The sequence below is a fragment of the Mycetomoellerius zeteki genome, unplaced genomic scaffold (genome assembly GCF_001594055.1).
Source record: "Mycetomoellerius zeteki isolate Tzet28-1 unplaced genomic scaffold, Tzet1.0 scaffold35, whole genome shotgun sequence".
Lineage (NCBI taxonomy): Eukaryota > Metazoa > Arthropoda > Insecta > Hymenoptera > Formicidae > Mycetomoellerius > Mycetomoellerius zeteki.
The window spans coordinates 2659841-2674124 of NW_017257338.1; the positions used below are offsets into that span (position 1 = coordinate 2659841).

The 14284-nt window shown below is 38.5% G+C and overlaps 1 protein-coding gene across 1 annotated transcript in view; it reads right to left on the bottom strand.

Moving 5' to 3' along the window:
- Positions 1 to 14284, bottom strand: part of LOC108725578 (serine/threonine-protein phosphatase 4 regulatory subunit 1) — a 143779-nt gene that overhangs the window by 10739 nt on the left and 118756 nt on the right. The window contains exon 4 of the mRNA XM_018452677.1: positions 4370 to 4482. Within this exon, the coding sequence (XP_018308179.1) occupies positions 4370 to 4482 (113 nt within the window). The remainder of the gene's footprint in view (positions 1 to 4369; positions 4483 to 14284) is intronic.

Here is a 14284-nt window from a genome sequence, read left to right on the forward strand (position 1 = left end):
TTTAAATAGTTCTAAGTAAATATTTACTGTAAACATATATTTACTTGGTACAAAAACCATTAATTTGACTCAACTATCATATTTTTTATTAAGTAAATATTTATTTAGTATAAATAAATGTTTACTCAGTTCTATTCAAAGGTAAGATTTAGTCAACTTTTTTCAGTGTAATTTATAAATTAGAGAAAAGAAATGGATTTTCTTATTTCGATCGCACCCCCATTCACAAATATCTATGTATAAAGGTCAAAACGTGCCTTTGTGCGCTCGCAGCTAGGCTGGAGAACACGCCGAAATTTTCTATTAGCTTCGAGTCCCCTAGTTTCATAGCTGAAAGGTCAATGCACCCACTAAAAATCGGGGAGAGTCCGATTTCCCTCCATCGGGCGGCGTATCCAAAAATATGTAAACGTCGAACAAAATGCATACGTGTCGCGTGCCCCGTGAGCTCTGAACCGGTGCTGCTGCACGTATTTCGTTCCCCTTCCGCATGTTCCCCTACAGAAAAACACCAATGGTGGCACGTGTTCACGGGGCAAGATGTTCCGCGGTTTGCCCCTAAAAATAGCTGGTTAGGACACCGCCACCTTTGGGGTGCTGCACATCGAGACACACCCGTCGCATCATCCCTCGTGCTATCGTGTGCTTCACCATTTCCGGATGGATAACATGTACGTTCGTATTGAGCAGATCTCGATTGGTGGTCTCTCAACAGATTAGATTTTAAGTTGATTTTTTCCTCTCAGAAATTGCGGAAGACGATCATTAGTTACAAATATTTATATAATAAGTTATGATATTAGATATTTGTGCACGTTAAATTTATTCTGAGATCTAATTACTGTAATAAGCTCATATATAACTTATACTATTCGTCAAAACACTTGCAATTAAAACAAATTCCTTATATTTCTTGTAGAGATGAGAATATCAGGTTTTAATCAAAATATACTGGCGTTTTTATTAATTTCTTTACATTCTGCATAAAAAATATTTAATATAGACAATCGGTCACTTATTTATTATCTGATCACGATTTATGATGAAATTTGAGAACATATTGTATAAATATCGCTTTCTATGAACATGATCGATTTAGCATCTCAATTTGTATCACAATTTGCTTTTATTCTTCTAAAATGTTACGCAATGAAATTTTTAAAATAATTTACTTTTTTTACTGTTCCTGTAATGAAAATACGCTTTTTTATTTTATGTCTTTTCAAATTCGATAAAAATAATTATCGATGATTAATCGTACTACGTTACATTCTTGATAGATTGTGAGGAAAATCAGGATTGGGAAAATTACTCCGTAAAAGTAACTAGTTCCAGTTACAGTTTTTTCTTTCAGAAATTAGTTACCATTATAAGTTACTCTGAAAAGCAATACATTACAGTCATAATTACCTAAAATGTGACGAGTCGTTACTTTTCTGTTAATTTTAGTAATTTTTTGCATTGCTATTTTAAATGCAAGAATTTATGTATTTATTAGTTTATACATTTTTAACACTCTAAATTATTTTATTTATTACATTAAACATTCGATTACACGCTATATTATTTACAATAAATTAATATATACATTCGAAATAAAAATTATGATTATCAGAGGTAAAGACATTTTTCAATTACCGTTCACTGAACATTTTATTAGTTCGTATGTTGACGAATAAGTTTGATATAAAGTAACTATTAAATTAGTTATTAATTATTAATTAGTTATTAATTAGCAAAAAGATGTAACTAATTTAAGTTACAGTTATAACTGGAGAAAAGGAATAGAGTTAAGTTACTGAAAAAAGTAACTACAATCGTAACTTCGTTACAAGACTAGTGAAGTAACTTCTCAACCCTGTGTAAAATACACAAAAGAGTTGCAAAATATAATATTTTTAAAATATATTTGACACATAAGGGAGTTATTGAAAAGAAAAGAGACCTGAATCGAATTGAACACGAAAAAGAATGTCAGTTTACTACGTTTTCTGTTTCTTTAAGGCATCTTCAGGTAAGGACGACGTATTACAAAAGACTTCGATCAGGTCAATGTTCATCGAAATATTTGAAGAAATTTTCGACGACCGTCGATCCAGTCATGTCAGTAGTGGAAACCGTATAGCTGCGTAAATTATTTTTCTTTTCCTTATCCATCCTCTAATTTTCAAAATCTGTTTTTCATAAGTTACGACACTCAACTAAAATTTTAATTGCTTTCTGTATTTTAATTTGTATTCTCATTGCGCATTTAACGTCGAATATATTCGTTTAATTTACTTTCCTAATTTAAAAATATATCATATCAATAGAAAGAGAGAATTAGATAATAGCATTTAATAGTGCTATAATCTATTTACACATTAATGTTTTTAGCTCATTATCGAAAATAAATAAGAATAAATTATCGTGTGATTCTACTAAACAAAAATAAATTATCATGCGACTACTGTATATGAAATAATGCGTACACCGATAGACTGCCACGCATCTCGAATATCAAGAGGTGCCAGAAGGATGTGTCTGTAAATCCTGGTACCAGCATGCGCTACGCAAGATTTCTTCGTAGCCAGAGATGGCGATGTTTAAATTAAGAACGGAGTGGGTTTACGTCTGAGACCGGGGGCTGTGCCCTCTCGTATAAATATCGCGGCGGCTTAATGCTATATCCTCGAATCCACGAGCGACTTCCGGCATCGTGGCGCGTGCCATACCGGAAGCGAGGGCACATCGTCCTCATCTTTCGTCGTTGCTTCTAATGATAACGCTTACTTTTCGCCGCACCATCTTGCCTTCTCCTTCGACCCCAAACGAAAACGACTCATGCCCCTGTCTTCCCCCTAAAAAACAGCCCTGATACAGCTGGTTGTTAATATTTATACGTTTCCTGTGGCAACACGTTACTTAAGCGACCTCCCTCCCCCATTCAAGGAGGTATGCCCAATTTTGTAGCGAAACACAAAACGTTATTTCGGTTAAGGAAGAATTATGTGCGACAAATTTTGATACCCATAATTGAGTATACCTATATTTTTTTAATGTTTCTTAAACATCTGACTTTGATGATGCGTCTTTACTTTTTGAAAACATACGGTTGATTCTTCGTGATATGTGCGATATTACTTGTACAAAATGTGAAAATTTAGCGAGACAGACCTTAAAACATTTGACTATCTTTACACATTTTATTAAATTTCAGTCAAGAGTTTGTTGGCACTGCTAATATTAACGTTTTCTGGGTTAGAACGAGATTATTTGAACGAATGCCGGTTTAAAAAATTCAATTTCTAGCGAAGCGGCATTATTTTAGTAAAAAAAGGAGAGTTACGTATGGCAAGCTTTAAAGCTGTTATCGATGCCTGAGCTTGCAGTTTTTGTGAAGTATTGATCACAGAGATTAGAGTAGAGAGTGAAAGCGTAACGTTGTGTGTATAATTTTGGTAGTAACGAGAAAGAAGAGTATCTAATGACCTCGATCATATAGATACGAGAAAAACATGAAAAACTTTTTGCGCATTCCCTATTGCACCATGAACATCACAGAATCAATAAGTTTCGTTTACATTACAGCTATCGAATAAATATATTATATGATTTCGTTTACAATCGACATATTACGCAGCAAAAATTATTGTCCATGATGCTATATTTTGCGATCGCAATAATTCTTAATTTTAGTAAATAAATTACGTCAATTGTGTAAGTTTAAACATAAAAGACAAACAATAAGGATGCAAAATAAAAAGCGTAAGCTATACAATAAAATATGATTAAAAAGAATTTTAACAATTGATCACATCTTTGCTTTGACATGCACGAGTGATGCGAAGAATTTGTCTCAGAAATGAACATATTCAATCCTTCCACATCAAACGTATACAAAGGTATACAAAGGTATGCAAAAAAATGTGTAACAATGAATTTTTTGCGATTTAATATTGCTCTTGGTAATAAAAAAGTGCTAGCGTGTAAAAAAAATTAAGCAAAAAGCTGAAATTTGCATCATCGTACAATATCGTGTGATTATACTCATTATTAGAAGCAAAATCGATATTATGTAAAGCGATAAAATTATAGATAGGTGGCGTTTAAAATAAAAAATAAATTTTTTTATGAGAAATATATAAAAACTTCTCAAGAAGATGTAAGAAAATATTAATGTGAATGAAATAAGCGTGTAAGAAAGTTGTTTAGCAGAAATGTTTTTTGGCTGTTTTTGCAGATTATAAGCTTTGTAGAAGTTACAATTATGTTAGATGTTGCTGCAATTTGCAAGTCATTTAAAAATAAAAAAAAATTTCAGATTAGTGATTTTAGGTTAGGCATTTTAAGATTAGTGTTTAATTAACGATCGTACGATGCGACTTACCATTATCATTGATAACAAGTTGCATTGGTTGCATGACCTCTTCGACAATTAACGTTATTTTGTTATTGACCGCTGCGCGAAACATTTCCACCAATATACGCCCAACCATTTGTCTGCAACAAAAAATTAGAACGACGACGTTAAATCATTGCCAGGTATTCTGCATAATATTATCGATTTGCATCTCTACATCAAGATGTAAATTCCTGAATTGGCTCGCGCGATAAGATACGTTTGATAAAAGAATCTAAGAAAAACATGTTAATGTTACTCATGCTGACGTCACGTTTCGCAATATTAGCTAAAAAAATTGAAATCAATGAATCTACTTCTCTATTGAAATTGCATATTTTTGCGGAGCTAATTTAATTTCATTAATATAAATAATCGCTATGAAGTGTAAGCGACGAATAGCAACTTTGGGCTGCTGTTTTCAATAGTCAGTGGATAGAATACACAACGGAATTTTCCGATGTAAGTCAACTTACGGTGTGTTTGACATTCACATATTCGCTTTCTAAGTATGTTGCGCTCCACTCATACATCGTCTCACTTCTTCATGCGATCGTTCTTTTCTCTAATATTGCTCGACATAGTCAACCGATATTAGTTTTTCATTTCTTATCAATAATCACATCACTGAGAAAAATGGTCTTGGTTAAATAGTAATTCTAATGGCAAATGGACAAATCAGAATTTTCTGGTTAAATCTACTATAATTCTAATTGAGATAATTAGAATTCTGATTGATATAATTATTCTGATAAAAATACGAATTCTAGTAGATTTATACCAGAAATATTGTATCAATCAGAATTCCGATTATCTCAACTAGAATTCCAATAAATCTAACTAGAAAATTCTAGTTCGTCCATTTTCAACCAAATTTTTTTCAGTAATACATTTTTCAGTATCGTCTCACTCGATCTCAGACACATTTTTGATAGTTTTTTTCTACACTACAATCACCGCGAATAATTGTAAGCTTTCTCTAGATCAATTAATTATTTTAAATTAATCTAGGCTATATTAATTAATAATACAAAAGAGTTATTTTATATTAACTTTATGTGTCTTTTTGTGCTTTTCATGTGCTTATAATAAAAACCAATTAATAAATTAAGCCAAGAAAGTTATATTTTGTTTTACCAAATATATTTAAAGCATTACATTTTCTGCAAAAGTTGGAGACGCAATTCAGGAGTAATTCGTTTTCATTACAATAATTGGGTAAAGGAATGTGTCTAGCGTTAAATTACTAAATCTTGATGTTCATACAAATTTCGATAAATTGGGTTAGATAATTAAATACAATACATAAATACAAGCATGATTTAATTATCAACTTCAAGAAAAAAGACAGGGGAATCCGCGAAGATACTGAAACAAATTAGATACTGAGAAGCAACATGTGTCTACCTTGACAACCGTGCATATAATATACCCAATGTTGAAGTGTTAAAAGGAAAATATAAGAGCAAACGCCACAAGTTCCAAGACGATTATCTTCATCAATTATTCATACACATTGTCCGGGTATTTCGGCGCATTTGGCCCCGTAAAATTTCAGGGAACTCGAATAAGTTCGATAATTAAATACATAAACCGAGTTAGGTTTCAACATGGCCATCTCTCGAAGCTGCGAGCCATAAAGGAAGAAGACGAAGAAGGAGAAGAAGAAAACACCAAGTATCGAGGCAAACAGGCGTCAGGACAAGTACGACAAGGAAAACGAGACGAGACGAGACGACGTTTGCGGGCAGCGCACCATCATCGCAGGCCATGAAGGCGGCGGCCGCCCTCGACGAGTGGAATCGAAGACGAAGAGCAGGAAGTGGAAGACGAAGTATCGCCGCCGTGTAGTTCGATCACGTCGCTACCCTTCCCTACCCGTACCCCTACGTGCCCTTTCCCGTTCGGCGTAACTTCGCCCCACCGCGATGTCGGGGGACCCTCCCCTCTTGCAAAGGAGATGCGAAAATGCGCGCGAGTGGGGTCGAGCGATGGTGCTACGGACGAGGTAGGGAGGGCGGTGGCGAAGCGTCGGCGGTGGTGGAGGCGACACCAACGGAACATCGTTGACGGTGCCCCACCAGAAACGCAGCGGCGCATCGCCGAGTGGGGTAGAAGCGTTCTCCAAAGTAGTTGGAGAACGCACGACTAAACGGTACCGCCCGTGAACGCCTACTATCCTGGCGCAAACATGGCCGCCGACCGCGGCAAAAAAGGCGAGGGAGAACGAAGACGGTCTTCCCTGTGGAATTTTCGGGAGTAGGCGCTCGCGCGCGCGCGGCCGCGCTTCGCGGTTCTCCGCGTGCGGAAATCCCTCCCCGGTCCCGGTACACGACGTGTGTGTACCCTGCTCCCAGGCGCCCTCTACCCACCTGTATTCTGTAGAGCAACGACTTAGGTTCATTTTATCAGGACCCAGACACCCCCTGGCCCAAAATTGAAATACGGGTACCGACACTTCCCTACGGCCTACCATACGCATGATCGCTGTAGTTTGCGAAGATCGATAAAGAACACGGCGTTTTCTTCCTCCTCCTCTTCTCGGCGGCGAGCGATATTGTAGTTGTGTACACATATACATACATAATATATATATTTATATACATAATATATGTGTACAAGGGAGGACCGATTTTAGGTATCGCCACGATTGACGTGGACTTCTATTGTATCGTAATATCGATAAGCTGTGCAGGGTCGTGATGGAAAGAAACTTAACACGTTGGAAATTCAAATTTGTATGTTTCGGAAATCAAGTGTTTACTATAAAGTCGTCAATAAAAAAATGCACACTATCCTTTTATTTTATTGCTGCTAGCTAACTTTTTGATTAGCAAGTAGGCAAAATTATACCAGAATGATATGCTTCGCATTATAAAGATAAAGTTGTATTTTTTGGGACGCATTAATCTTTATACTTGTAATGGACAAAGAGGCTAAAAATTAGTTTATCTATTAAAATTAAAATATGATAAACAAAATTTTTAATATAATTTTATTATCATTCTCAGTAAATAGAAATAGAATAAAAACAAAAATTTTTCAATAATAAAGGACCGCTATTTTATAGTTAAAAGTGCCCAAGTGTCTGCTGTGACCGATTTCTTGGTTAAAAAAATAATCTATAATTAACCTTATGTTGAAAATATGTTCGATTTATAATCTAAAATAATCTTGTCTTATTTTTAATTGTAACTTTCTTTGTTTTGAAAAAATAACTCTGAGAAAGTGATTTTCTTCCAACAAAACGCAATATCCGACAAAAGAAAAATACTACTTCTTTTTCTGTTCAAAGATCGTCTTAGAAAAATAATAAAAATAAAAGAATCGAAAAATACATTTTGTCTACAAATATATCTCTTTGTAAATCAAAAAAATCCCCGTTGGCATTTCAAAATGGACCATTTATGGTTACTTTTTTGAAACTGGTAGTCAAACAACGATTTCCGCACACACGGAACGTGACCTGATACGCTTTTATTGCTCTGTAGATTTATTAGGTTCTTTTTAAACATCCCATTTTCCGATAACCCTTTTCCCTCTGTCACCGACGTCTTTTTTTTTTATCCAAACTCAGACACTTCGAAAGTCTAGTGTCTTATCCAGAGGCAAATGCATTGAGAAAACAATATAGTAAAGGAGGATGCAAAAACAAAATGGCTCTTAAGCCTGCAAGGGTATCTCAACAAAGATACTCTTTAGTCATGCTAATAAAACTAATGAACACGTAGGTAGATGTTGCGCACAGAAAAAGAGAAGCGCAGGAGCGGTTTCTCATTGAATGAAATCGGACGAAACAAACTCGAAGAGAACTGAAAGAATTCTCGCATAGTTTGAACTTAAGGATGTGAAATCAGTTACGGCTATACACCATAGAAATTTTACAGAAATTGTAGTAGACAGCAAAAGAAGATAATCCTACGGAAAAGGAAATCTGTAATTAGGGGAAAAGCGTTACGTATTTTGTTTGACGACGTTTGACGAGCGAGTGTAATTCTTTCACAATCGAAGAAAGGATAGAATTGAAGCATATTAACTTTTAGAAAGCGAAGATTTATTTTTTAACTTTCACAGCTTTGTCTGAGGTAGATTTGTTATAACTCAAGATTTGTGTGTTATAATTCTTTATTTCATTGTATTGCTTGCCTTAAAAGATGACACTTTCAGTACCACACTGTGGCTTTCCCATCCTGTAAAGGGATTAAGTGTCGCAAAAGGAAGAGAATAAGCGATAGGATTAGGAGGAAAGCGCGCTTTTCTTTATTTAAGATGAATGAATACACTTGGGATGATCACCTCCCATATCATCATTCGCACTTTTCTTCTCAATACCGACACCTGTCCTAACACGTACCCTCTCGGGAACATTCAGCGGATTTAAGACTTGTACATAACCCGATAAGATCGCATTGTCTTTGAATTTCCGAGTAGTGTAGGAAGCTGAACAGGTGCGCACGTGACGCGCGAGAGAATTTTTGTGACTGCTGAGACAGAACGGCCACATGACGATAAAATTCATTAATTGAAAACTTTTCTAATTAGAATACAATCGTTTCCCGATCGAAATTATTTTCATATAATGATTAATAACCAGAAACACCAAACAACAAGTATAATAAGCGCATTATTTATCTTTACAATACAAAAGAATTTCCGTAAAATTGTCAAAACAAGTTTATTATTAAGATTTTTATAAAAAATTATTTCCAAAAGTATTACTTCGAAAAATCTTTAAAATTACAATGTCTTGTACATGAAAATTATGTCAACGAGTGAATGTTCTTGTATCTGCATCACGCAATATTCTTCACAAAGTAAGAAGTAATTTTGTATTGCACCCATCATCTCACAGTTAGTGTTACTAATTTACAATAGATACAAAATTTTAATAATACATAAATTTTTAACGTCAATTTTATTTTTCGGTATAGTTCGATCGGTTAGTTTCGATTTGTATTAACATATCCCGAATATATTAAGAAGTTGAGAGAAAGGTGAAAAGAGAGATAGAGAAAGAATATGAAGACTTGCTGACTTTCGCTCTAATCTTTCCATGCAAGTTTGCGATACCGGAAAGAAGATCGAACGGTATGTCGTAAATCTCAAAGGAGATACAATATACGCAGCGAAACTATGCGGCGGTCTTGTCCGATGGGCATCAGGTCGATCGGACAGACATGCGATTCGCGGGCGACCAGTTTTGCGGAGCCGTTCAACAGCGCGGCTTTCCGTCTCTTTCTTTCATCCGCGCGGAGACGTTGAGGGAAGGGAGAAGAAAGAAGAAGATGAAGAAGAGGAAACAAGAGAAAAAGAGGGAAGAGGAGTGAGAAAGAGAGAGACGTTGAGTCTGGTAGCGGAGTCTCTGTGCTACGAAGGGGCTATAGAGAGAAGGAATGTTGTTGTTGTGCCGGGAAGCGTTTGCACCGACGGAGGAGAGCGGTGGGGTGAGGTGCGGTGGTATGACCGGCGGCGTGGAAGAACCCGACGAGGAGAGGGAGGGAGAGAAAAAAGAAAGAGAGAGAGAGAGAGAGAAAGAAGGCCCGAACGAGGGAGGCAGAGGAAGAAAGAGACAGAACGATAAGGGGGAGGAAAGAGGGCTGGTGGAACGGGATCGAGGGAAGGGGAAGACGAAGAGGGTGGTGACGCGCTGGAGGGGAGACGAAGTCAATGCACCGCGGGGGAATGCAACGCGCGCCAAGCAATACGGGGCCCTACGTCAGAGAGTACATTCTACCGCACTTTACGACGCACCGTTCTTCTCTCTTTCTCTCTCTCTCTCTCCTTTCTCCCTTTCTCTCCCGATTATTATGGACGCACATGCGTCAGCGTTGTTTCGGTTCGGCATCAAATCTGTCCCGATGCGCAAAATTATTTATGTACGCGATACATTAGTGAATTGCACATTATTATTGATGCACATTTTCAAATTCGGAAGTAACCATGTTTTTTTGGTGAGAAAAATTAATTAAAAAAATTATTTACATGATGACACTGATGTATATAAGATAATTACGACAAAATATACGTCGATTTGACAGTATCAGTTGTGTAATTAACTCTTTTCAGTTTGCCGGTTTCATGCGTCTGTTTTGTATAAGGTACTCGTCTATCTTGGTCGCTTTCATTACAATCTGCACGTGCGCGTATCGTATCCCGTAGAGTGCATCTGTTCCAGATATAAATTGCAAATTTATTTAACCAAATTTCGAGTTGCTGAACTTATTAATTGTATTTATTACAATTTAATTGTAATTCTAATTAATTTATTACATAATTTAAAAAATATTATATTTTCATATTTTTTTATGTTAGGATATGATCTGATACCAGCAATGTTTTAAATTTAGTAAATATACAATATCGAAAAAACAAAGACTTAAATAATAATTATATCTTTTCTTTTCTTCTCTATTTATATATTTTTTTATTAAATTAAATTATGTCAACGCATGTTCTAGGGCCGCAAAATTTGTCAGGTTTATAACATCGAGATTTAAACAATTGTTTTTCGTATGTGAAAAGAATGTGTTCATTATCGAAATAAGATTTTAAGCTTATCGTTCATTGAATTCCTCTTTTTTCTAAGCCATCATTACTATTGTATTATTACTACCATTAATTGTAAATTATTAAAATCTTGATAGTTTTAGATAACTCGGCGTGACAAGAGCGCCTTCATTACTATTTATTAAAACTTACTAAGGAATTATTAAATTGTTCAATGTATATAATAAATAATAATAAAGGATCTTTGCACATTTTACTTGTAACCCTGAAATAACAAGCAACGCTTCGAAAACGCGCGCGTCTCCACACGAGGGATCGCGCGATCAACAACACAACGCAACGTCGGCAAACGGCGTGTGGTCCTCTTCCTCCTCCTCCTCCACCTCTCCTTCGCTGGTCCGGTCACTCGGCCGTTCGCACTGGCCTCCTTCTCTCGCGGTGCGCATTCGCTCTCTTTTGTGACGCTCGTACTTCTTTTGCACGCCAAGAAATACGCGAAGAGAAAGAGAAAGAGAGAGAGAGAAAGAGATAACGTGCGAGCGAGCGAAAGCTACTACGCACGTTATACGCGGTGCTCATGTGTTCGTACGCGTCGTATAAAGAGTACAAGGTTCCGCGTGCATACATGTACGTATACGTACATACGTATACATGGGTTAGGGAACGTTGCTGCTGGGTTGTTGCTCTTGGCTGCTCTTGCTGCTGTTGTTGCCGCCGCGGCCGCGACAGCAGCAAGAGTGAGAGGAGAGCCAGCGTGAGTAGCGTGTGTACGCGCGGCCGGCTGGCGCATGCGCACAGCGACCGGCGAGAGGCGCACTGAATGAAATCTCCCACCACCTCCGCCAGAGACGTCGCCGCCACAATCGCACACACATAAACGCGCGTATCGGATAAGCGGCCGAGTGCGTCGCGCCGAGGACACGGTTACACGATGCGGCGCGGGAATACGCTCGGTTCTCGTATACCATGTGCGCACTAGAAAAACTCGAAAATCCATAAAAGAACGATATCGAACGCGAATATTGCGATGAATCGGTATTCATGGACTGGTAAAACTTTTGCCAATTTTTTTGTCGATACTGGTCAAATTTAATCTGGGAATAAAATTAAATTTGATACGAGATAAAATAAACAAGTTGAAAATAGAAAAATATTTGTAAAAATTACGTTCAGAACTAGCATATACTTCGCGGAGGTAAATCTTTCATTCGCAATGTGGTACCGGATGCTCGAGATCGTCATTCTCGTTACGGTCGCTGTCACCGTCATTGTCGACCTCGATCCGTGTTACGAAAGCAAATCAGAAATTTGTTCGATGAAAGATTGAGTATAGAAGAGTGAAAATATAGTGATAACTGAAATCGTTACGACACATGAGTTTCGTTAATTTCGAGACATATCACGCATGGAAAACGAGTAAAAAAAAATTACTTGGAAGAATTATATACAAGCAGACCGCAAAAGATCAAAAGTTAGTTTATATAAATGTGCGTGTAAAATAAACAATCTAATATATCAGTAAATAATAATTTACACAATCTCCATGTTTACATGATAATTCAATAGTCATATAATACGTAAAAGCAACTGGCGAGTAATGACCACCGAAATTACAAATAGAGGAGGTGGGATTTTCATGAAAAATTGTTTTAGAGAGTTTCAAGATTCGGCGCGACCGCTAACGTTTAGACGCGCGCGACAGCGGCGACATATGCCGGGTCTGTGCGTGCAGCTGCTATATCGTCTATGGGGTTTGGGTCGGTGGGTGACACGTTTCGTGCGTCGTGCACGGCTGGTATATACGCGGGATTCAGCGTAGGTATTGATTTGTGGAACGCGCACCCCCTCCGGCACTCTTACCCCGCCACGCCGTGCTCGCACTGTCTCTCTCTTTCTCCACTCCGCCCTTTCTCTTTTCGCACACTGAATGCGTTTCACGCTTGCATACACATGTACGAGCGCGATTCGTACATGTGTATGCGCGCGCGTTCGTCTCTTTTCCTCCTAGTTACGGACGCGGTTCGGAGACCGCTCCCCTCCGTGCGCATCCCGTCGGCCATACACGCGGGGTGACTGCATCCTTTGGGTGGGTCAGGGCCAAAGAGACAGACGAGAATAGAGCGGGGATGCGCGAGACGAGGTCGAGAGAAAGGACGGGGAGGTGGGGGAGAGGAGTTTGTCAAATCTCTACCGAGGTCTCTGCACCCTGTGATTTCGCGTCAGCTGGCACCGTCGTATTCTTATTACCGGCCCATGGCAGGGACTTTAAGACTCATTGAAATATTTGACGCTTATCGATCTCGATCGACGGCGCTGATCAACAACAAACTTATCGCGCCCACCTCTGAATCGTAGATCGGAGGTGATATAGTTTGTCACGATTCAGAATCAGAGAACAAAGAGACCGTTATGTTGCGATCTGTACTATCAAGAACTCAATTCAGTTATTACCGTAGTTCCTCTGTTACGGAATAGACATCTATATTATTCCGCGCAATTAATGTGTACCTCGAGGAATTGTATAAATCGAAAATAAAATTGAACAATTCTTTATATTACTAAAATTAAATATTTTTTTTCAATTTGTTTAATATAAAAAGTCGTATTAAATAATAGTATTCTATTGAGATTTTTGCAGAGCTTGAAAACAAATGTACTAAAATCTGTAAAACTGCTAGACTTTAGCGATAAGTACTGAGAATTGTTCAGAAAGCTATGCAAAAAGGTCATCGTTTGATCCGTTTTAAGATCACTCTTAAGATAAAAGAAACATCCCCAGAACAGGTCACGATCGATAATATTAGCCGCTGTTAATCCCGTCAACGGCGCCGATCGACAACCGATACTGCTGGGTCCGCGTTCCCATGAGCGAGGGTCAACCCGGGACCGGGGCGTAAAAGGAAGCGCGATCGAAGGACACGACGAAGAAGGCCAACGGGGAAGGCTCATCTTAGGCAGGCAGGAGAGAAAGAGAAAGCGCGCGCGGCGGGAGGGCGCGAGAACGTACGTAGTGAGAACGCGTCGCGATGGACGACCCGGTATGTATCTCCGGCAACGACACAACGTGCCTCTTCTGCGTACTGATCCGCACGCGTGTGCGTGCGTGCTTGACCGTACGTACCTACCATGAGGGCGTGGAGGAGAGGCGCGCCACCACACCGGTGCTAGAGAAACGGTCCGTACCCGGGAGTGGCAACGGCAACGGCAACGGCAACGACGACGGCGGCGGCAGAACGATGTAAAGGATGCGAGAGTGGCCCGCGGAGGCGGAGTAGCCGACCGGAGAAAAAAGAAACGAAGGACCGCGAAGGAGAGACGAGGAGATAGACAGAGAGGAGGAACAGGGAGAGGCAAACGGCCGAAGTAAACAAGTGGAAGCGGTAGAACGGGGACGGG